Below are 24968 nucleotides of genomic sequence, written 5' to 3' on the forward strand. Positions count from 1 at the left end.
AAAAATAATTTAGATACAACTTGTAGATAATTTTATGGCCTTTCAACTTTTCCTTGAAAGTTTTTCTCTGACATGTACCGTTTTTGAGATTTAAGCGAAAAATGAAAAAATGGACCCATTTTCCCCCTCCCCCCACTCCGGGGCTCCTCCTAGTGTCCCGGGGTTTTAGTATGTTTATTACCTAGGGACTCTTGACATGTTTCCGAAGAAACATGTTACGTTACTTACTCACGCACTCTAGACCTCCTTTGGAGGGACTCATTCAATGGACTAATTTGGTTGTTATGAATTTTTTAATAAGATAACGTAAGCATAATATTTAAATTTTGAAAAATTATCTACTATTGAAAGTTGGAATGTCGAAACAGAGCTGTCGAGTTGAATAATGATAAAATTAATATATTGCGTATAAAAGCTTCCGAGTATTAAATTTCAAAAACTATTTACCTATATAATATATTACGACACTTGAGGCCTCCATTATGTTAAATCTTCTATAGCAATAAAATAAATATTTTACAGCAAGAATGCTGCTTCTTCATTTATCGAAGTAGCAATTAAGTCGTTGGCGGCGATCGTAAAATGTTATTAATTTTAACACAAAAGATAATAGCGTAAGAACAATTGTACGTCCATCAACTGCATTTGTGAAATTCACTTGTTGATACGTGGATAGAATAATTAAGCTTTACACAACATGTTTCAGAGGTTTGCTTGTAATTTATACTACATTTATTTATAGATTTCACAATTTTTTTTAGACAATTTTATAGTTATAGAACACCTATAGATGATTGACCGCGTCCTTGGTACAGTGGTTAACGCGTGAGCGTAGAACCGAGAGGTCCTGGGTTCGATTCCCGGTGGAGACGAAGAAAAATGTCTAGGTCGGGCAGGACACAGAAGGCTGATCACCTACTTGTCCTTAAAGAAAATCGATCAATGAAACAGATGTATGCATAATGCGTCTGCCTCTTACCACTAGGGACACACACTGCCTTTTAACACGGGACTTCACGATATCTTATTCCCTATAAATCTTTTACAACCATATTGCTATGAATATAATAAAGATTTTTTAGGTAAAACTCATGTATTGTAGACCGTACCTATAACGTACCTATAAATTTCGTGACTGACCTATCTAGACACTGAACATTGAAGTTTAATCCCCCTAATATTATTTTATCTCATCAAAACAACTTGTTTATGTTCAAGATACGCAAAACAACGTATGAGATTAAAATCACGAAATCAAAGTATTTATTAAGATAAATGTGGAAACAAAAACAATATTTTATATTTATAGTGATAAGATCAGTTTCGTATCGTGTGAAAATATGTTTGTTTGTTGTTCTTTCACTCAAAAATTATCTAGGTATTAGATATGTCAGAAGTTGGTGTGAACAAAGATTATGACCTGGACCTGGAGTAACATAAAAAAGTAATTTAGGTACCTACATATCAACCTGCAGATCGAAGTGAAGTGTTAATTGTTATTCTAGCAAAACTTTACAAAAATATTCAGTTTTTAAATAGAACAACCTACCCATACAAATTGATTTTAATTCCATTTAAGAAGAAAGCTCTACAAATCCTGCGTTTTATATATTTTTTATATTTGTTTTTACTTTTTATACAGAATTAACACTAAAAGCTGGGATGATTGACTAGTTCAAAATATTAAACATTTAAATTGAGATTTCCTCTACAACAGTTTATTTTGTATTTAAATATACGTTAAGAAATTGACTTAGCACCGAGGAAGCTTGAAGTGTACTTTCTATTTAGAATTATGGTTTTGTTACATAAGGGAATAGGAAGAGGAAGCTCTATGTAAATAGGTTAATTGTTCGCTTTATGAAATCCTCTGATGTGAAGAATGATTTAAATGGTCTAATAATACACATCAAAAGACAATTTCGTTATAAATCCTAAGATCGTCTATTTGTGGCTTTGACTGGGATGTGGCTTTTGTTTTTAAAGGATTTAGATTGGAACATTAATTGGTGTTAATTTCGTTTGTTTAAAGCTTGTTTAATATTTTAAATTATGACTCTCAATTCATCAAATGTTATAATAGAGTTTTGGGAGGAATGTAGAGATTTATATCTATAGTAAAATTAATTTATTACGTTACAATTAACAAATGAATTGTTTGTATTCCTAAATATATTCTAATTTAGGCACCATATTGGTTGTATACTCAAGGAAGCTCTTAAGCATTTTCAATACTATAGAGTTACATCGGGATTTTGGGATTCTTTTTATACGCAGCCATTAAAATGCAACAAAATGTCGGTATCGAATTACAACAGGATTTTCGTAAGGTTTCAGTGATTATTTAATTTGTACGAATATTCGTTTTGTGATAGGCAAATAAGCCGGGAGGAATATACCTCGTAGATGAAAGGATACGGGAAAATAGGGATTATTGTAATATTAGGGTCGCGATCGTAGGATACAACCTCTGTTATATATCTATTTAATATGTTTTATTAAGAACTAGCGGTTCGTCCTGGTTCGCCTTTGGTACATGTTTACGTTTTCTTTTTAAAAGAACCATCCTCGTACTGCAAGATATATTATGAAAAAAGAATTAACGAAATCAGTTCAGCCGTTCTCGAGTTTTGCGATTGGCAACAAATTTAGCGTTTCACTTTTATATTATAGATTAAAATAAATAATATCATACAAAATTTAATTTATCATACCTTACAAGATCCACTTAATAATTTATAGCTTCGCTAAACTTTTGTATTAGTAGACTGCAGTGGGTCATGAATATTTCATTACGAGAACTCATGTATTCTTTACAAAGAAAGCGTTGTTTATGCATGTACTTGCACTTTGAGAGCTTTAACACTTTTTACGGTTATTCATTTCGCAATGCAAATGGAATGGAGCGAAGAATCTCATTAATTAAATTAACACAAAAGGCGCATCGAGAGAAATGCTTTACGCGAATGCACTCGAATTATAAGACAATTTCCTTATTATTTGCGGCTATTTTGACAAAAGAAGGAAAGTTTTGACATTTCAAAAACACGAAAATTAATCAAATATATATGTCGTTAGTGCAATTATGCTTTATGTGACCCTTAAATTGAATATGTTTTTGTTCAGTGTCATCTCGGTTGTCGTGTTTTAAAGGAACTATGCGCAATTAAGCTCATACATCGATAAACAAAACAATTAAGGATAAATGGTTTGTAGGTATTTTAATGCGAGTATCATACTTTCTTATAAAAAGTAAAGAAAGAGTTATGAGCTGTCTTAACACTGGTAAGTGGTAACCATAATTTAATTTTCAATGTACCTGGGTAATAATTATTTATTTTTAATAGGAAATAGTAGATAATAGATATGTTTGAACTTTGAAACTTCCACTAATTGCAATTTTTTATTCTTAACATTTTTAGATTATTTAAAAAAATAAAAGAGTCTCTATTTAAAATAAATGTGATATGACTATCTTCACAAAAACTGATCTTTATCTCATCGTGTACCTACAAAAAAACCGAAGCCATGACCGACAAGGTGCAGGGCGATGTACAATGATTTACGGTCATCCCCATTTGCTGTGGCCAATGGCCATAGGTTTTTACGCGGTAGTTCGCATCAGCGGCAGTTGCTCCACACAGTGCACAGCTGGCGCGTTGGTTGGAAAGGCAAGAGTTTTACGTAATTGGCTTGTGTAATCGCCGGTGAAAGAGGCCTGAGGCACCGATCTTGCAGTGTTGCATCCGACGTCGACGCGCTCGGTTGCGTGCGGACCGACTACACGCCGGTAAAAATCGTATCATTTGTTGTGATCCCATATACTAACGGTCTCTTAACAATGTTACTCGTAACATGATTCTTTAGTGGATTTTTCATATCGTATCTACTTCTTGGTAATATGTAGAAATGTGTCGTCACTCCGATCGCATTGGTAGGCTAGAAAGTGCAAACGCCTACTTACTCAACCGTAAACAATGCAGTTTTCAGTTCAATTCAGTTCAGTGAATGTTGTCGTTTGTATATACATATCTATTTGTTGATGTGAAATTTTTCCAACCGGTACTGTTCTAGTAAATGCAATTTATGTTATAATGTTTGATGTTTACAAATAGGCTTTAATGAACTTGATAATTAAATTGCTATTAAAAAACACTTCAAACTACGTAAACATCTTTTTATAATGATAACTAAAATACTGTTCTACTAATTTGCTTTTATTATATTGTGTACAATTTTCCTTTACGATCGGTTAAGAAATTTAACTTTTAAAATTGAGATAAAACAGACAATACAGGCAAAATTTTTTTTTAGACATGGATTGACCAATAAGCTAAAAAGTAAACAGCTAGTTCCATTTTTGATGTATGATGTTGATAACTTTGTTACGTAATGTCTCATTATGGTCTATTTCCCATATATAAATGTGAAAGACCAATCTTGAAATTGAAATAAATTATGAATTTATGCATAGTAAATTAAACAATATCACATTCCAGCAGCATAATATGTAAATAATAAAACAACTCTTGACAAAACAGCTTCCAAATACTTTCAAGTCATTTTGATATAAAACTTAAAAATAATTATCGCATTTACGTAATGAGGAAGTTTTAACAAAAACGCAATCAATATGTACAAAGAAATTAATTTTGTTCTTGACTTTATTTGCTTTAAAATATTTATAGATAGGAATAAGATTATTTTACTTACACTAACTTAATATATAATTCTTTATGACCTCACTTCTAATATTTATCTTATTTGTTTAAGTGCTTGTGGTATAGTAAACGGATTTCATCTCTAGATGTATGTAAACAAAAGTTAATCATTGTCATACATTTAATATGACCTAGGTATTCTTTCAAGTTCACTGTTATATAAATTGGGATATAACCTTCCTTTTTATAGAGAGTTAATCCTCTGTAAACCTTTTATATAGGCCTTGATTCTTTCAGTTCTCCTTCCTCCTTTGAAACTCGTAAGATGTACTCGTAATCATTACCAGGCATAGTTATTTAAATAATAAATAATTACAACAATCTAAAAGACATACACATACTAAACAACATAATGAAAATAGATTAAAGATCTTTTCATTAATCGCTATATTCGATTAAAAATGTTGAAAATTATTCACGTCTCCATCGCATTAAACATCAAAATCTGCTAAGTCTATTTACGAACACGCTAACACGTTTACATGTAAGCAATTGCTATTCAAATTGACCTTTAATTTCTGCCATAATATCAATGCAAACAAATAAGGAATATTTACAGAGCATTGTACGTAATTCAACCAACTACTTGCTAATATTTGGCTCGTGATCACGTCATCATATTCAGTGCTATACTATAATACTTACTCGTCAATGGTTTTGGATTATTCGATATACAAACACACGTTCCGGGTTGTAGAGATTATTAAACTCTTCAAACCTTGAAACTTATGACAATGTTGGGGCCATAAAATAAACCTATAACGTAGTATTGTTGCATGTTCATTGTATACATGTTTTCGATGTTTTTATGTGAAATCCGCGATATCAACAACAGATGATAGAGTCGCAAGTAGACTAGATCATATTCTAATTATATGTTACATATTTATTTATTTAAAGAAAGGTTTATCAACTAGATACATAATACAAATATTACAGGTTTATAGGATATAAAAGGTTTATAAGGTCCTCATGTTTTGGTAAAATAAATAAATATGTACAGTCAGAAGCATAAATATATTACCATTTGCAGATTAGCAATAATATCTGTCATAAGAACGGGTTCAATAATATCTGTCTGCCCGTATACAGCAAAAATATCTGACATTAGTAGGCAGCATAATAAAGTGGCATCAAAATTATGTGACGAAAATGTTACAGCAAATAATTGTGACAACCTCTCGAAGCATAAATATGTGACGTCACCTAGGAGGCAATAATATCTGACACAATTTTATATTTCTATATTGTAAAATATAATTGATTCCTCACAAAAAGCATAAATATGTGACACTAGCTTTCCGCCCGCGGCCAAGTTACCCTTTATTTGTCTGCTAAATTTTATTGTAATCGGTTCAGTAGTATTTGCGTGAAAGAGTAACAAACACACACACACACATACACATCCTCACAAACTTTCGCATTAATAATACTAGATTAGTAGGATAGGAAGTAGGATTATAGTAGGACTAGTAGGATAAGATAGGATAGGATTTTAAAAAGGCAAAACGTTATTTATTGAATTAGTGTTATGTATTTTGCTGGGGTAAGAATATGAACAAAAGACACATTATATTTTGTAAATATTGTTTTTAAATAAAATTACGATAATATGATAACTTGCCATAATTTTCGATACTCAATTTATTTATTTTTTTTTTTTATTTTTATTAAGAATTTCCAACAAAGAAAACATAATTTATAAACTCTTAATACTAAAATAGCTTATCGTATAATAACAATATATGTTTCTTTACTAATAGGAAATTACAACAATCGTATATTTAAACTCAATAAAATAATAGCAATATTATAGGCTAATTATTATAGGTAAATGAAAATGAATAACCACATGAATAACGGAGCAATCGTGTCAAACGCCGCTAACGTCAAATATAACAAAACATGTGACAAAACAATTTCTAAATAATACATGAAGGTTACACTGAACCTTCAAATAAAATAAATCTTAAAATCTACCCAAGTGGGCATTGATATAAGTATATGAATACTTTAATTTTGTCATGATATGATATTATCCTTCTAATATTATAAATGCGAAAGTTCGTGAGTATCATGTAAGGATGTTTATTACTCTTTCACACAAATAAAAGACAAATGGAATTTAGCACACACAGAAGGTAACTTGGATTAACGCTTATGAGAGCTTTTATCCTGGAAATCCCACAGGAACGGAAACTATGCGGGTTTTTCTTTGAAAACGCGGGCGAAGCCGCGGGTGTTAAACTAGTAGGATATATGTAATATCTAGACATACAATATGTAGTATACAACGACGGCACATATTGATTAATATGGTAATAATGTTTTAAAACAACGTAGTTAAAATAAAATTTATTTATTTTGTATTAATTCAATATTAAATTAAAAATAAAATTGTGTCAGATATTATTGCTTCCTAGTTGATGTCACATATTTATGCTTTTAGTGTGGAATCAACGCAAAATACAGAAATATAAAATTGTGTCAGATATTATTGCCACCTAGTCGGTGTCACATATTTATGCTTTGTGTGAGGAATCGATGCAAAATACAGAAATATGAAATTGTGTCAGATATTATTGCTTCCTAGTTGATGTCACATATTTATGCTTTTTGTGAGGAATCGATGCAAAATATAGTAATATGAAATTGTGTCAGATATTATTGCTTCCTAGTTGATGTCACATATTTATGCTTTTTGTGAGGAATCGATGCAAAATATAGAAATATGAAATTGTGTCAGATATTATTGCTTCCTAGTTGATGTCACATATTTATGCTTTTTGTGAGGAATCTATGCAAAATATAGAAATATGAAATTGTGTCAGATATTATTGCCACCTAGTTGATGTCACATATTTATGACTAGCGGTCCGCCCCGGCTTCACCCGTGGTACATATTTCGAAATAAAAGGTAGCCTATGTTCTTTGTCAGGGTCTAAAGATTATCTGTGCCAAATTTCATCAAAATCGGTCCAGTAGTTTATGCGTGAAAACCATACATACATACATACATACAAACCTTTCCTCTTTATAATATTATTATTAGTATAGATTTGTATGAGGAATCGATGCAAAATACATAAATATGAAATTGTGTCAGATATTATTGCTTCCTAGTTGATGTCACATATTTATGCCGTGAGAGGATGTCACAATTATTTGCTGTAACATTTTCGTCATATAATTTTGATGCCACTTTATTATGCTGCCTACTAATGTCAGATATTTTTGCTGTATACGGGCAGACAGATATTATTGAATTAGTTCTAGTGACAGATATTTTTGCACATCGCCCCCTAGGCATATATTATTGCTCGTGACTGTACAGTCAGAAGCATAAATATATTACCATTTGCAGATTAGCAAAAATATCTGTCATAAGAACGGGTTCAATAATATCTGTCTGCCCGTATACAGCAAAAATATCTGACATTAGTAGGCAGCATAATAAAGTGGCATCAAAATAATATGACGAAAATGTAGAGCAAATAATTGTGACAACCTCTCGAAGCATAAATATGTGACGTAACCTAGGAGGCAATAATATCTGACACAATTTTATATTTCTGTATTGTAAAATATAATTGATTCCTCACAAAAAGCATAAATATGTGACACTAGCTTTCCGCCCACGGCTTCGCCTGCGCTTTCACAGAAATATCACATAGTTCCCGTTCCCGTGGGAATTTTGGGATAAAACCTATCCTATGTAACCCAAGTTACCCTTTATATGTCTGCTAAATTTCATTGTAATCGGTTCAGTAGTATTTGCGTGAAAGAGTAACAAACACACACATACACATCTTCACAAACTTTCGCATTTATAATACTAGATTAGTAGGATAGGAAGTAGGATTATAGTAGGACTAGTAGGATAAGATAGAATAGGATTTTAAAAAGGCCAAACGTTTTTTTATTGAATTAGTGTTTTGTATTTTGCTGGGGTAAGAATATGAACAAAAGACACATTATATTTTGTAAATATTTTTTATTTAAATGAAATTACGATAATATGATAACTTGCCATAATTTTCGATACTCAATAAAATAATAGCAATATTATAGGCTAATTATAGGTAAATGAAAATGAATAACGGAGGAATCGTGTCAAACACCGCTAACGTCAAATATAACAAAACAATTTCTAAATAATACACGAAGGTTACACTGAACCTTCAAATAAAATAGATCTACCCAAGTGGGTAATCATATAAGTATATGAATACTTTAATTTTGTCATGATATGATATCCTTCTAATATTATAAATGCGAAAGTTCGTATCATGTAAGGATGTTTGTTACTCTTTCATACAAATAAAAGAAAAAAAATGGAATTTGGCACACACATAGAAGGTAACTTGGATTAACGCTTATGAGCGCTTTTATCCTGGAAATCCCACAGGAACGGAAACTATGCGTGTTTTTCTTTGAAAACGCGGGCGCAGCCGCGGGTGTTAAGCTAGTACGATATAATATCTAGACATACAATATGTAGTATACAACGACGGCACATATTAATTAATACGGTAATCATGTTTTAAAACAACGTAGTTAAAATAAAATTTATTTATTTTATATTAATTCAATATTAAATTGAAAATAAAATTGTGTCAGATATTATTGCTTCCTAGTTGATGTCACATATTTATGCTTTTTGTGTGGAATCAACGCAAAATACAGAAATATAAAATTGTGTCAGATATTATTACCACCTAGTTGGTGTCACATATTTATGCTTTGTGTGAGGAATCGAAGCAAAATACAGAAATATGAAATTGTGTCAGATATTATTGCTTCCTAGTTGATGTCACATATTTATGCTTTTTGTGAGGAATCGATGCAAAATACAGAAATATGAAATTGTGTCAGATATTATTGCCACCTAGTTGGTGTCACATATTTATGCTTTGTGTGAGGAATCGATGCAAAATACAGAAATATGAAATTGTGTCAGATATTATTGCTTCCTAGTTGATGTCACATATTTATGCTTTTTGTGAGGAATCGATGCAAAATACAGAAATATGAAATTGCGTCAGATATTATTGCCACCTAGTTGATGTCACATATTTATGCCGTGAACGGGAACTATGCGGTATTTCTGTGAAAACGCAGGCGAAGCCGCGGGCGGAAAGCTAGTGTCACATATTTATGCTTTTTGTGAGGAATCAAATATATTTTACAATACAGAAATATAAAATTGTGTCAGATATTATTGCCCCCTAGGTGACGTCACATATTTATGCTTCGAGAGGTTGTCACAATTATTTGCTCTACATTTTCGTCATATAATTTTGATGCCACTTTATTATGCTGCCTAATAATGTCAGATATTTTTGCTGTATACGGGTAGACAGATATTATTGAATTTGTTCTAGTGACAGATATTTTTGCACTTCGCCCCCTAGGCATATATTATTGCTCGTGACTGTACATATATAAACGAAATGGGCTAGAGCGATCCTTTGTTAGCTGACAAAAAGTAAACAGCTGTTGAATGAAGCAAAAAATATTACCTGCACATGCGGGCAATACAACCCTCTTCCCAGCCATGTTATGTTCACCCAATGATTACTGATTTTATTGCCTTTACACACATCACAGCCCACGGGGCTGGCGGCAGGTGGTTATGTCCAAATGTTCCATAACTAGGGTAGAGAGACGTTTAAATAATTCGTTTTATTAAATGGTAGGATATTTCGGTGCAATTTTTTTTTTCAAAAAATGTTCTGGGATCTTTTGTCTTGTTCTTGTCGTAGCATATGTGTGGTTGTTGGTTTATCCCAAATTAAGATTCATAACGTTTCAAGGAAAGAACTGCTTACGACGTTTCCTTCAATATTTGGATGCAGTCGTTAGTTGCAGTGGTTTTTCCAAAGCTCCTTCGAAAATGTCGTTGAAACTCAGTAAAATTGAAGGGAATAAGAAGCCTAGTGGTGCATTTACACATTCGTGCGATTAGCGAGGCGATAAACGAGACAAACTAGCATTTCATTTATCATAGAGCGGTTTTTCAGACTTATCAAAAGGACGACGAATGTGCGAACAAGTAGTTCGCGTCGACTCTCGTATTCGAACACGAATGTGTGAATGCACCAAAACAGATTATCATATTAATAGGAACGTGACTGCGCCGAAGAATACTCACGTTTTAATTAGCTGAAACTTGAGGAGTCAAGCTACACGGCTTCTCCTGTACGTAAAGTAATAATAAAGTTATTTTCTTTGTTCAATATTACAGCTTGGCCACGGACACCGGCGGCGCGACCGACGGCGCGACCGGCGGCGCGGCAATTCGCGCGGCGCGGTAAGCACGCCACGGGCAAATGCGTTCGCCGCCGCGACCAGTGTAGACGAGGAGACGAGATAGCTTTATCAAAGTTAGCTCGACGTTGTTTGGAGAGTAGCAGCTTTTTTGCTCAAGATTTAATGTTTGGAAGATATAGTGGAGTACACGAATTAAATAGAAATCGTGTTACAGACGGAGAATTCCACCAAAAATATGAAAAATATAGGCATGATGAAAAATTATGTTGCGGGTGGCTAGACTTCCAAATAGCTGGTCTAGCTAGAATTTCTGCAATAAAAGCTTCCGTCTCCATTTTCGCGAAAAAAAAACAAACTATTTTAAATTAAGTTCGCTCCGGGAGTAGTCGCCGCGTCTGCCGCTCGACTCCGTGGCCTGCGCCGTAATAACTCATACATTTGTTTCGATCGCTAGTCGTGCCGCGCGATTCGCTCGGGGAAATTCGCCGGTCGTCTCGCTGGTCGCCGCTGCGCGTGGCATGCCCAGTACATTTCCATACATTTGATTCATTCGCAAGACGCGCCGCCAGTCGCGCCGCGCGAATTTTCGCTATAGCGAATTGTCCGTGGCCAGCACGTTAGTGTGATGTTAGTTTGCGTCTTGTGTGTCGGTTATAATTTTAGTTGATTTAGTTGTAGAAGTTTATGAGTACGGTGTCGGAAAATGTATAGCAATCAAAATTAAATACCAGCAATGTTTAAAATAAATAACTCTATATTATTTCTTACTTCAAGCGTTTGTTATTAGTAGTTACTTATCATTAAGTATTGTGCTTGCGGGAAATATGCCAAGGTCTCAGTATTCCTAATTTATTTGTTATGAGAATATATACTAATTTATGTGTCACCAACTCACAAAAGATTTGCAGTAATATTATTCTTAGCTCGGCAATAAATCCTTTTATTTATATACCTAAACACGGTTCATTTGTGCGCAATAAAACCCTGAACCCACACTCAAAAAACAATGCCCAGGCGTAACCTTATGAATTGCTTCATACTTTAAGAAATAATGTATCTACAAATATATGAGGCTTTTATTTAGAAATCTCTTTTACAATTATAATTATCTACAACCTTTTCAAAACATGACATACTGTATCCCGATTGGATATTATGTAAATGAGACAAAGAGTTTTCAATATCTTATGAAACGCTCTTTGCCTATGTTGTTAATGCTGTTATCGGAAAAAATGTTCATGTTTTCGTGAGCGCTCACGTGAAACATGTTAACGTGTGTAATTTTATGCAAATAAATATGTACCTTGTTGACGGATTATGAATAGACGATAATTAGTACCGAAGTTCGAGTGTCATGTGATAGCCAGTGGCATACCTTTGTGATCGTTGAGGCGTGATTCATACAGACGTACTTGCAGACGATTGTTTCGAAGGGCTTACGAACTAGGCCGTTTTCTTTTTGCCGTGTATATGGGATTACAAACGTGTGTTATAATTGATAATTATTTAATTATTAACCAATGTATTCTCTTAGAGATTTGTGAATATAAAACAAACAAACCACAGAAACAAACCAACCCTCAATTATCTGCGAATTTATAAACAGTTACTAAAAAGGACAATCAAAAGTGAAAAGTGCATACGAAAACAGTGTAGAATTATTATGTGACAGAACAGAACAGTGTGTTGACCATGGCGAATAATTGGAACATGATAGATTTGGCTCCGTTGAGCTGCAAGTGGTTCGACAGACTGCGACGCTGCGGGAAGACGCTGTTGCGACGGCAGAGACGACTTCTGAAGAGGATTAAACGGGTATATATTATTATAAACCACTCGTAATAAAACAAGCGTAATAAAGATTAAAACCAAAATAAAATATAGCCTATGACTTTCACAGATAACGTGGCTTTCTATTGATCAGTAGATCCAATTAAGTAGATCCAGAGATTGCTCTACAACGTCACAGACTCACAAACTTTATAATATGTATAAAAACAGATATAGATTGGCATTGACTTTTGAAATGTTTTTTCGTTATTTTTTTAAATACATATTTTTGATAAATTGTATTGTTTATGTAGCGCAAATGTTTGTAGGTGGGTGTTTATGATATCAGTTCGCAAAATATTTAAATATGTCTATCAGCTGTCTTTCATTAAAAGATCAAAGCGTTTAGTAATAATCTAAACCGAATATTAATATCATCTATAAAACATAAGCTAAATATTAAGGAATAATAAAATCGTACCTAACATTCACTCATCAAGCTTCATGTACCCATTTCAAGACGTAACTGATATATAAATAAATTCAGAAAACATCTATAGGTTACAGATGTAAATCAAATGTTATATAAGTAAATGAATGTTAAATATATTTTAATCTTAAGACCTGACCACTGAAAAACGAGTCCATATCGTAATCGCAATATTTGCAACTTTCTTTTTATCACACTTTAGTGTTAAATATTAACAACTGTTCCGAAATATCTTATCTAAAATTAGTCATATTCATTTGAACCATGCACTTACGTAGGTACCTAAAGGGTACCTATATAGGTATAGATTCATTTTAAAACCATAAAAAATCAGTCACATCTAACCGACATCTAACGTTATGACATGCATAAATTGTATAGGAAGGTATATTTCATAGAATTAAATGAACAAAATGATTTCCTATGAAATATTATACTATTGATACTTGAGTTACGATTATTTGCGCCACCATATAAGTTAACAGATATTTACGTGGTTGTCAATGTCTATAAAATAATGTCTTCCGTGTGTTTATAAATAAAACAATAAAATTGAACACATTTTCAATAAAGGTGCGAGGAGTGTTGTGTATTTTAAACAATCTGTGTAAATTTATTTGATCTGATGTTTATCTGTTAATATTAACATTTTTTTTTCTAAATTCAATATGTGAACTACGAATATTTTTATCGATCTGTGCTTATTTTTTGGAAAGCAGGGTTATGTTTATCGCGTTTATGCAGTAGTAATTATTATTAGATAATAATATGTATTTTCGTAGGTTCGTCTAGCGCGAAAGATCTTGCTACTTTGTAAATTGTTTATAGATTGACTTATGTGTAAAGTGTAGAAAAAATGGCGATACAAAAAATTTGAACGATCAGATTTTTTGTTATTTCAGTACTAAATTTTTAATTTTTTATTAATATATACTAAGATGATAGCCATATAAACACTACAACAATACAATCTATATAATTAGAATGCACTATAAAATTACAATATAATTAAAATAATTTGGAAAATCCAAAAGTGCACGCCTCATAATTTTTTTTAAATAATTATTTATTAATTATTATTTTTGTTTATTTAATAACAATTAAACCACATCGAATCAGACCCTGAAAAATGAAAGGGTTCTATTCCTGAGCATACTCAAGCGTAAGAGAAAAAAAAAGACTCGATTAGTAAAGTATTTCGGTCGCTATCGTGTTAACAAGAAAATCCTCCGCACATACAGACACACGGACGTCCAAGACAGAACTTTTTTAAACTGTTTTTTAACTAGTTTAAATAACAAAAATGACATCAAAAATATCATGAATGTTAAAAATAGTGTTTTTTCTTAATATGTGTGTGTATGTATTATCTTACAAGTGCAATGTATGATACATAAAGACATTTTAAGTTTGAAAAATCTGATGTTTTGCGCGAAGTGACAGTAGTACCCACCTCAACGCTTCGCTTATGAGGCGTGCAATAATCGCAAATACACAGATTTATGTTGATGGATTGTATACAGCAGCACACAGTAGGTACATTACAATTACGTCACAAGCTGAGGTCAATGGAATACTTTCCGCGTTAACTGTTACGTATTATTACTATCTAAGATGTTTTATAGCATTTTGCATTGCAATATTTTGTAACTTAATGCTTTTAATTGGTAAAATCTGATTAGAAACATTAATTTATTTATTTATTAGGATATACCTACTTATAAGTAGTAGGTAAGTGTCATAGTATAAATATTATGTAAGTATATATTCTTGTCACTTTTCATTCATAAATATCGGGCATTCAACTTTGCATACTAAAATAAAATTCATTTCTTATTCATCGAGATATATGTACCATATATCTCGATGTTCTTATTACAATTTTCGTTATAGGCATACCTAACTGTAAACACTGAATTTAAAAATTTTGTGCTTTACATATTAATTCTATTCCGTATCTACGATTCCCTTTTACTATCTTGAATTAATTTACGTGTATGCTTTACATTCTCACGGTAATTATATTAATGTACTCAACATTGACACCATTTTTAGTTTATAAAACGGGTAAAAAGTTCCTTTGATGTTGTAGCGTTTCTGTTTATTTGCATAAAAAAATGTGATACTAACATTGAATTTATGATAATTTTTGCGTTTATTATGCAAAAAATTACGCACTTTACGAAGGCCACGGTCGATGCTTTTATCATAGTTAAATAAAAAAATAATATCTAATAGAAATTAGTTAAGCAACTATTCCTATTTGGCCTAAGGTGTTGCCTGATAGAGATCAATTAAAAGTTATATAGCGGCCTATTTTTATTTATTTTATGTTAATAAATAAATTATATTGAGCAATGCAGCTTACAGTAAGGCCACAGATAATAATATAAAACTATACTATACTAGGTAAGGTAAATTAGCTAAAAGAATATATTGTGACTAACGCATGTACTCAGCGATGTAAATTCGTGATTTTGAACCCGAGACATGATTGCAGACAATGAATTCAATAATCTAATGTAAGACAATAAGTGTTTTGAAATAGTACGCTCCTGAGTTTATTTATTTCAATGTTCCCGCGACATTGTTCAGTACTATCTGTGAATTTGAAGGAATTTAACATTATTTGAGACATCGGGTGTTATTCTGGTGTGTATTGACGTTTTATTTAGTTCGGATGTATGTGTGAGGTGTTTAGTTACTAAGTTCTAATTAGTGTTAATAAAAGTTTAATATTAAACAAAGTCGCTTTCTCTGTCCCTATGTATGCTTAAATCTTTAACGAATAATTCAAGAGGAAGGTTTTAGTATATAATTTGCGAAGCCGCGGACGGAAAGCTCAAAGCTTGTTCAGTAATAAATCAATAATACCTTAGTATATTATTCTGTAATATATTAACTACCTATTTAAATGTCTATGAAAAATAATCAAGGCTCTACTAAAAAGCACGCTCTTTTTACGCATAGGCAGCGGTTCTTGTGAAACAATATTTGCATTCAATTTTTTATCGTGCGTCAGGTTGTTCACCGTTGTGTTTGGTAAGCTGGTGTTTAATTTTTACTAAATTTTAATGTGTAAATAATTACATTTAATTTTAACTCATATGTTTGATATTTTCACTACTGCTTGTGTTTTTATTATTGTGCGTTAAAAAGCGTTAGTGCTTAATAAGGCAATAAATTAATAACCTATTTTTCGGTTCGGGATGTGTAATAAATTTCAATACGTTTAAAACGTAACTTATGAAATGCAATATTTTACGACATAAGTACATGTACAGATGTATCTGATTCACTAGAATGAATCATTGGAATGGCTATACTTTATACTACTAGCTGGAACCTGCGGTGTCATTCGCATGGTACATGGGTAAAATGTAGATTTACATATTGTCAATCTACATTTACAATATGAAAATCTACTGTTCTATTCACTCTCGACTTGTTCATCTTCAAGTCAAGAGTGAACAGTTACCTTCTAAGGAAGCACGCTCCATCTTAGTCCGCTTACCAGCGGGCGAGATCGTGGTCAAGCGCCTCCCTATATTGTTTATAAAAAAGCTTGTGCTAATAATCCAGACTATAATCCATCTCAGTATGAAATTTAAATGAAAGAATAACCAGCATCAAGACATTCTTACAAACTTTCGCGTTTATAATATTAGTAAGATAAAGTGAATATTGTTAGAAGGTCCGTCCAGCTGATAGGTAGTGCATGTTGCAAGGCGTTGCGCCATCGATCGCCGAGAAACCGGCGCGGGCGCTGGGCCGGTCACCGATTTCTCTTTTGATGATTTTGTTTACTATTAGATAATGATTTGACTTGTTTTGGTATCCATTCTGCCGAGTAGGTTAAAGTGTGTCAATGCTAATATTTGATTATGTACGTATTGGACTAGTAACCTTTAGGGTGCACTCACACACATCAGTCACCGTCACGGCACGTCACCGGACAGGATTAAAAAAAAATATGTATCAATAGTTCTAGTATGACTCTGTTCCCACACGACAGTCGCCGGCACGAAATCTATCAGTGACGTCCCCGGTCAGGCACGTCAAATAATCTTTCCATACATGTATCATACTTTTATCCCCACTCACCCGGTGCCGTCACGTCTCAGTTCAGTCAGCGTCGTGCTACCGTCAATTGCTACATGTTCTCTAGCGTGACACACGTCTAATCACTCACTAACCTGATGTATGTGTTCAATGATTCAGTCAAACCGGCGACGTGACTGACGGACAACATGACGGTGACTGGTGTTTGTGGATACGTACACAAACCGTCACCGATCAGTCATCGGTGACTTGACGGTGACTGATGTGTGTGAGTGCACCCTTATGCGTACTTAATATGGCTGTTTTCTGATCTTTTGTTTTCTTTTAAATTTGATTTTGGTTAGATGATATTTATAAAGGTCAGATTGCTTTTGGGCTTGATTGCATTGAGATTCTATAATAGTTAAAAATTACGATGTCAAGTTTAATAAGTAACTCTGTAAAATTATAATTAAGTCAATGTTAATCATATTATATTCGTACAATGAATAAATGTATTTTATGACTAACGATGGGATTATATGTAAATAGGAATGAATTAATACATAATTGAGTTGTAACTAATAATTAGTTCTAGGATTCAATCAATAAAAATCTTGATATTAATTGCAATGAGAAACCAAATTAAAACTGGCGAAATCAGACTATTTTTTCATTAACTGAAATTGAAATGAATTGCTCCCACTTTGATTTTGATTGTCCCGATTTTTTAGGTCAAGCCGAGATTTACGATTGTGTATCCAACATACATTTTGTTTAAATAATTTATTTTTTCCATTTATAAATCTTATGAAATAAAAAGATTAATATTTAAACCAAAATTAGTAATTGCAAAACGATGTCCACATAGGATCAATAATTTACGATCTCTATATTTGTCTCTAATGTTTTGGATATCTCATTTAAAGTCGTTTTTACCGAAAGCTTTTGACTAATCCAAGAGATACTGCGAAATACGATTTCAATTCAGTACTCAGAAGTTATCATTTGGAAGTTGGAACTAGACATATGTCTAAATTTAGAAGGATATAACTTTCTGTTGTCAGAAGACAATCATTTGGTAAAAACCTTAACATGAGTCATACATGACTACACTTCTTCATGAAGAAACTTATCTTGAGTTTTTTTACAAAACCAGATGACATGGTAAACTTGGTTACATCTATTTATTTCTCAAAATGTACTTCATCATTAAATTATTTTTATTCAAAATTTCCACGAATGTTACTGCATCAATATAAACCAAGACGGTCCAGCCATTCTCTAGTTTTAGCGAGATAAACGAAAAACGATTTCATTCTTTCTTTCAATTGATTTATGTATATAAATGCCGATCTTTATATTCATAAATTTTAATTCTTTGTGGTAATCGGTAAAACTATGTTATGCCGTTCCAAAGTGCTTTTAGAAGAAGTCAAATTGAATTAATAAATGTTTGAGTTGAATTTTTACAAAAACAATTGTTCGTTTCAGGTGTACCTACACAGTTGGCGCTCAGAGGAGCTGAACATGTTGGTGGGTGCCAAAGTGGGGGGCGCCACGCCCCTCGTAATAGCGTGTCGCAATGGCCACTATGACGTCGCGGAGTACCTCATCGAGAGGTGCAAGGCGGATATTGAACAGCCCGGTTCAGGTGAGAAAGCAACTACCTACCTAGTGGTTAATATGGTAGTTATAAATTTGAATAAAAATGGTTAGCAGAGCAAAAGTAGATAACTTTAGTCTTCAATTTAAAATGTCAAACCCAAAGGCTAGATCAGCGCAGAGCATTAATTCTAGATTTATATGTATACAGGGTGTAATCGTTAAGTTTGCACTGGCGATTATTCCGTAACTATTACAAATATCAAAAAACTTTAAACTGATATCGAAAGTACTTAACCTAATGAGTGAAATGGCCATAATAAATTTTTAAAAATAAAACGAGAAATATCCAAAAATGTTACATTAAACGCTCCCATACATTATTTCCCATACATTTTGTATTCATAGCAGATTTTCGAAATTACGTCCTCATTGTGCAATACAATGAGGAGCTCTATTTAAAGTTGCTAAATGAACTTCCCTTCAAATTTGCGAAGTAATTAAAGCAGAAAACCAAAAACAGAAAGAAAAAGCTGAAATCTTTCATATTAAATGTACATGGGATATTCATATCTCATACTAAATGTATGGGAGGGTTTAAAGTTATTTTTTTATGTCGTAGCCTGTGTGCTAATCCAGACTACCTATCTCTGTACCAAATTTCATAAGAAAAAAAGTAGAATTATAATGTAATTTATCTTGCTTTCATGCTATAGACTAGCTGAGTTAAATATAACCGTTATTCGTATCGACAGAACAATAAACATGGGCGAGATATATGAAGGTGATAAACAGATAAGCTCAAACAGATAACAATACTGATTGTAGTTTATGTTGGCAATAGAACAATATAGCGGTAAGGTCACTTCATTGTGTCCGTATAACCGTGCTGGCTTTCTTATTCCGTCGAGAGTTTGGCCGGCTTCCATCGCACCTTAGAGAAAATTACATACTTGCAAAACATGCGGCTTTAAGGGGGCGCATAAAGCAAAATAACCAATCTTCTATTAGATGATACGTGTAATATGCAAGACCAAATCTAAAAAATAAAATATATATCAAACTAGATGATATGTTCAACGATTCTGTTTAATCAAAAACATAAAATATTAAAATTTACTCGATAAAAAAAAATCACCAAGTTAGCTCTAATTTTCACACTTTTACGTTTTCTACTTGACATGGTAATACTTATTATGATTTTTTTTTCATAAACAATTATATTAAAACATTTGCAAGATATTTGTCAGAGCATTTTGTGTAATTACTTTTAGTTTTGGTTTTATCTGCGATAAACCACTTTTATCGTGACAAAATCAAACGTTTATCTCGAGAAAAAAAGAGCGCCAAAAGTGGTTTATCGCAGATAAAACCAAAACTAAAAGTAATTACACAAAATGCTCTGACAAATATCTTGCAAATGTTTTAATATAATTGTTTATGAAAAAAAAATCATAATAAGTATTACCATGTCAAGTAGAAAACGTAAAAGTGTGAAAATTAGAGCTAACTTGGTGATTTTTTTTTATCGAGTAAATTTTAATATTTTATGTTTTTGATTAAACAGAATCGTTGAACATATCATCTAGTTTGATATATATTTTATTTTTTAGATTTGGTCTTGCATATTACACGTATCATCTAATAGAAGATTGGTTATTTTGCTTTATGCGCCCCCTTAATACACGTATTACCGCATTCTGTTAAAAAATAAGTAATTTTTTCATATAGCTGATAATAATGTTGGTCTAGTTGATCCGCCAAATGTTGAAACAGCAAATGTTCAAATGCAGTAAGTATTCTAGAACAATTTAGAATACAATTCAAACTTATAATTCATAATTTTACTTATACATAATATGACAAGTAACACAATAATTACTCACTTTACTCATAACTCATTGTAAATATGCCGATATTTTATGTGAAGGTGTTACAACTTTCTGAACGGGTAGTTGCGACTTCCGATACATTGACTATTCATAAACAAATAAAACAACAACAACATGTAGGTAATATTTGCGTGAGATAAAACGATCTGTTCAAGTATGTTATCATGGAAAGGATTTTACTATGAAGTGTACTCGAAATAAAGTCATGTTTAAATTCATAGCAAAGATAAGAAAGAAAACATTGCGAAAAATTTGAGATTTTTAACTTTATCAGGTTGGATAACAAAATTTGCATTTAAGATAACTTTTCAAGCTCAACAAATAGTTCCTAAAACATTTCAACATATTTTTTAACGCTTTTATCTAAAGAGAAATAAACAAACAATATTTTTACACTTGCAAAATATTAAGTAAGTGAAATTTGCATCGAACGGTTTGTATATTTTCCTTATTAACTGGTTGCATAATGAACTGGTTTATAATATCAATCTGTTGAACTTATTTTAGAAATCTGCATTGATAAAATTACATATTCTTACGATTACGAGAAAATAAAGATCTGATTCTTGGGACCTTATTACTTAGCGGCTCTGAAGACGCGTGGTTCTATGCATTGTGATATAAGGATAATAACAAGAAATAAGATCAAGTTCCGAATCGTACCTGGACTAAGTAAAAGACGAAATTTCTAGACATGCATAGAACATATATAGAATGATTTTGGCCGATAATCCCGCTAGTATCTACCCACATACATTTTATTATTTTCTATATTTTCCCTCGTATTCTTCCTACTTTATTTTGCCTTGTATAAATAATGTATCCATCTCAAATTCCAGTAACATTCGACGGAGAAACGATCGAAGGTGCGCCGCCGCTGTGGTGCGCTGCGGCGGCGGGCCACTTGCCGCTCGTGCGGTTGCTCGTCCGCGCGGGCGCGAACGTCAACTCGACGACGCGCACGCACAGCACGCCGCTGCGGGCCGCCTGCTTTGACGGGCATTACGATATTGTCAAGTTCCTAGTTGAGAATGGGGCCGGTGAGTGGAATGGATATTGCTTTGTGGGCTCGTGTACTAGATTGGATGAATAAATCAATTCTATAAAATTTTAACATTCGTTACAATTTTTTATTAAATGGACAAGATAATCAAACATTTGTAACAATTTTTATTGATGGACAAGATAATCAATTTTATTGACAATTATTAAATCTTTTTCGGCTATTATTTATCATATTCCAGCCATTATATTTTCCTAATTTTCTTTTAAGTATATAAAAAATCTTTTATAGAAAAAATCAATAAATCACGTAAATATTCCAGTACCTTAAAAAAAGTTCTCGTAATTCAAGCATCCATTTTTTTTTATTCAAACTTTCCCTTATCAATTTTCAGACATAGAAATAGCGAATCGGCACGGGCACACGTGCCTCATGATCGCATGCTACAAGGGCCACATTAGGATCGCAAAATACCTGCTGTCACTAAACGCAGATGTTAACAGAAAGAGTGTAAAGGGAAATACGGCATTGCACGATTGCGCGGAGAGCGGCTCGCTACACATACTCAAAATGCTGTTGGGACACGGGGCCACTATGGACGTGGATTCGTATGGTAAGAGTTTATGTACTTAACTTTGCAGTATACTACGCGATCATACATTATACTCTTATTTCAGTATCTTTTCTCATCGTGATATAAAAAAAATCTGTTTCAGGCATGACTCCCCTCCTAGCTGCATCAGTAACAGGACACACGCACATCGTAGAGCACCTGATCAACGGCGAGACGGGTCTGGTGACGCGGCAGCAGCGGATCGACGCGCTCGAGCTGCTGGGCGCCACGTACGTGGACAAGCGGCGCGACATGGTGGGCGCGCTCGCGCTGTGGAAGCGCGCTATGGACGACAGGTGCGTTGGGTGTGGCACTGCACGTGCAGACAGACTGACACACGCCGAGCTGCTGGCGGGGATAACCAAAAAAAAAAAAATTTCGTCTTGAGTGTAGTTGATGAATGGGTATTAACCCATTCATCAACTACACTCAAGACGAAATTTTAAGAAGTTATTTAAATAGTTTCAAAATTATTGAAGTTCTTTAGGCGCTTTGAGAGTAATATTTCATGGTCGTCAAGGTAATACCGTCAAGTCATGGAGTAAGGCGACGATTTCGGTATCTTTGAATCTTGCTAAAGAAGTTTCACTTCTGACACTTGTGCTAGGCACACACGCCTTTTTATGTCTTAAAAATATCTCAAACGTCAATCTCACCAAACATTCCGCACATTTCAGATTTCCAACGGACGGCAGCGACCCGATCCCCAAACCGAAGGACATCCCGCGCATAGAGGCGTACGACTACGCGGTAGAGCCCAGTAATGCACAACAGTTGGAGGAATTACTGGCCGACCCGGACGCTATGAGGATGCAGGCGCTCGTTATTAGGGAGAGGATTTTAGGTGAGATAGGATGGGCGTGTTTGTATTGTAAGGAATTTATTTTGGTGATATAAATTAATGGTCAAAATGTAGCGTGCACATTTTCGTTGTCATCAGTTTAATTTCAGTAGAATTGAGCGGGTGAAGCTAATTATTAATTATTCCGTTATCTATAAAAATGAAATTAGTTTTTTTATATAATAGAAAAAGAAAAAAAGGGGCAAAAGAAAAAACCCACACGGGTTCGAAACCCAAGCGATCGATTTTATTCTATTTATTGAATGTTTACGTAATATCTGTGTGTATTGCAGGGCAAGCGCACCCGGACACGTCGTACTACGTGCGGTACCGCGGCGCCGTGTACGCGGACGCGGGGCGGTTCGCGCGCTGCCGCCAGCTGTGGCACCACGCGCTCGACATGCAGCGCGCCGTGCTGCCCGCGCTGTCGCCGCTCACGCAGTCCAGCCTCTACAGCTTCGCCGAGCTGTTCTCCTACATGCTGGCGGAGCGCGCGCGCCCGCCGCTCAGAGGTATGTGTAGCTGTGCCCGCGCCGACATGCAGCGCGCCGTGCTGCCCGCGCTGTCGCCGCTCACGCAGTCCAGCCTCTACAGCTTCGCCGAGCTGTTCTCCTACATGCTGGCGGAGCGCGCGCGCCCGCCGCTCAGAGGTATGTGTAGCTGTGCCCGCGCCGACATGCAGCGCGCCGTGCTGCCCGCGCTGTCGCCGCTCACGCAGTCCAGCCTCTACAGCTTCGCCGAGCTGTTCTCCTACATGCTGGCGGAGCGCGCGCGCCCGCCGCTCAGAGGTATGTGTAGCTGTGCCCGCGCCGACATGCAACACTACAAGCTTTGTACAAAAAATTGGTTGTCTGTAAAGTCGGTTTACTGACGATAGTTGAACGTAACAACGTCCGATTGTGCTTCTTTGTCACTCGTTCCGCGCTCTCGCTTGCACTTCAAGCTTTACACGGAACGCCTCAGAGCGAGGTAACGCCGCATGAGTCATGTTTTTTCGTGCGTTCAGCCGACGCTACGGAATTATAAGACGTTGTCACGTCAAAAAGAAGAAAAAAATCGATTATGTGCCTGTCTTTATGTCCTACACAAAACTACATTATTTACCTCTATTCCTCCTATTCCATGAACGTAATAACCAGCCATGACCTAAATTACAAACATAACATATTTCAGGTCGCATCGTGCCCCCAGTGACATTCGAAGACATCGAGCCAGTATTCCGCAAGGCGCTATCAGAAGTAGAACGAGGTGTCACCGCAGTAAACACCGGCACGGGAACAGATAGAGATACAACACTCAACACGTTACAGCGTGTTGTAGTTATAGCGTTACACTTGGCGGCGTTGTTAGCGCGTTTATTGGACGAGCCGGATTGCGAGCCGCAAGTCGTGCGCGATGTGCATAGAGCGGTGTATTCGTTGGTCAAGCTCGATATTAAGGTACGTGTTGTAATGATTTTTTTTTTATGGAAATTTATTTACAATGTGGTAATGCATGGGGTTTGTTTGACATGTAAAATGAACATTAACAAGTAAAAGGAGAATGGCAAACTCCCATCGGACTCTGGGCCTGATCGTTACTCAGATTATTTATGGGGGATTAAATAGATAAAAATATACAGATTCTATAAATATAATAATTATACGCTAACTCAGGATCACTCACGCTCACTCACGCTAACTCAGGCTAATTCACGCTAACTCACGCTCACTCAGGCTA

The 24968-nt window shown here is 34.3% G+C and overlaps 1 protein-coding gene across 3 annotated transcripts in view; it reads left to right on the plus strand.

Moving 5' to 3' along the window:
• Positions 1 to 24968, plus strand: part of LOC149480100 (protein fem-1 homolog CG6966) — a 76943-nt gene that overhangs the window by 47779 nt on the left and 4196 nt on the right. Inside the window, exons 1-9 of one of the 3 annotated variants that reach the window (XM_089707204.1) lie at positions 3631 to 3790; positions 12529 to 12809; positions 18790 to 18949; positions 21632 to 21832; positions 22190 to 22408; positions 22512 to 22704; positions 23086 to 23252; positions 23543 to 24037; positions 24423 to 24688. In XM_089707204.1, the coding sequence (XP_089563330.1) occupies positions 12687 to 12809; positions 18790 to 18949; positions 21632 to 21832; positions 22190 to 22408; positions 22512 to 22704; positions 23086 to 23252; positions 23543 to 24037; positions 24423 to 24688 (1824 nt within the window). In that variant the 5' untranslated portion in view covers positions 3631 to 3790; positions 12529 to 12686. Of the gene's footprint in view, positions 1 to 3630; positions 3791 to 12528; positions 12810 to 18789; positions 18950 to 21631; positions 21833 to 22189; positions 22409 to 22511; positions 22705 to 23085; positions 23253 to 23542; positions 24038 to 24422; positions 24689 to 24968 lie in introns of those variants that run through there. The other 2 variants (XM_089707206.1, XM_089707205.1) reach the window with 2 other exon arrangements.

Source organism: Colias philodice, chromosome 19 (genome assembly GCF_061535455.1).
Source record: "Colias philodice isolate Cphi_HAF_F1 chromosome 19, ilColPhil1 Martin Lab GWU primary, whole genome shotgun sequence".
In the NCBI taxonomy this organism is placed as follows: domain Eukaryota; kingdom Metazoa; phylum Arthropoda; class Insecta; order Lepidoptera; family Pieridae; genus Colias; species Colias philodice.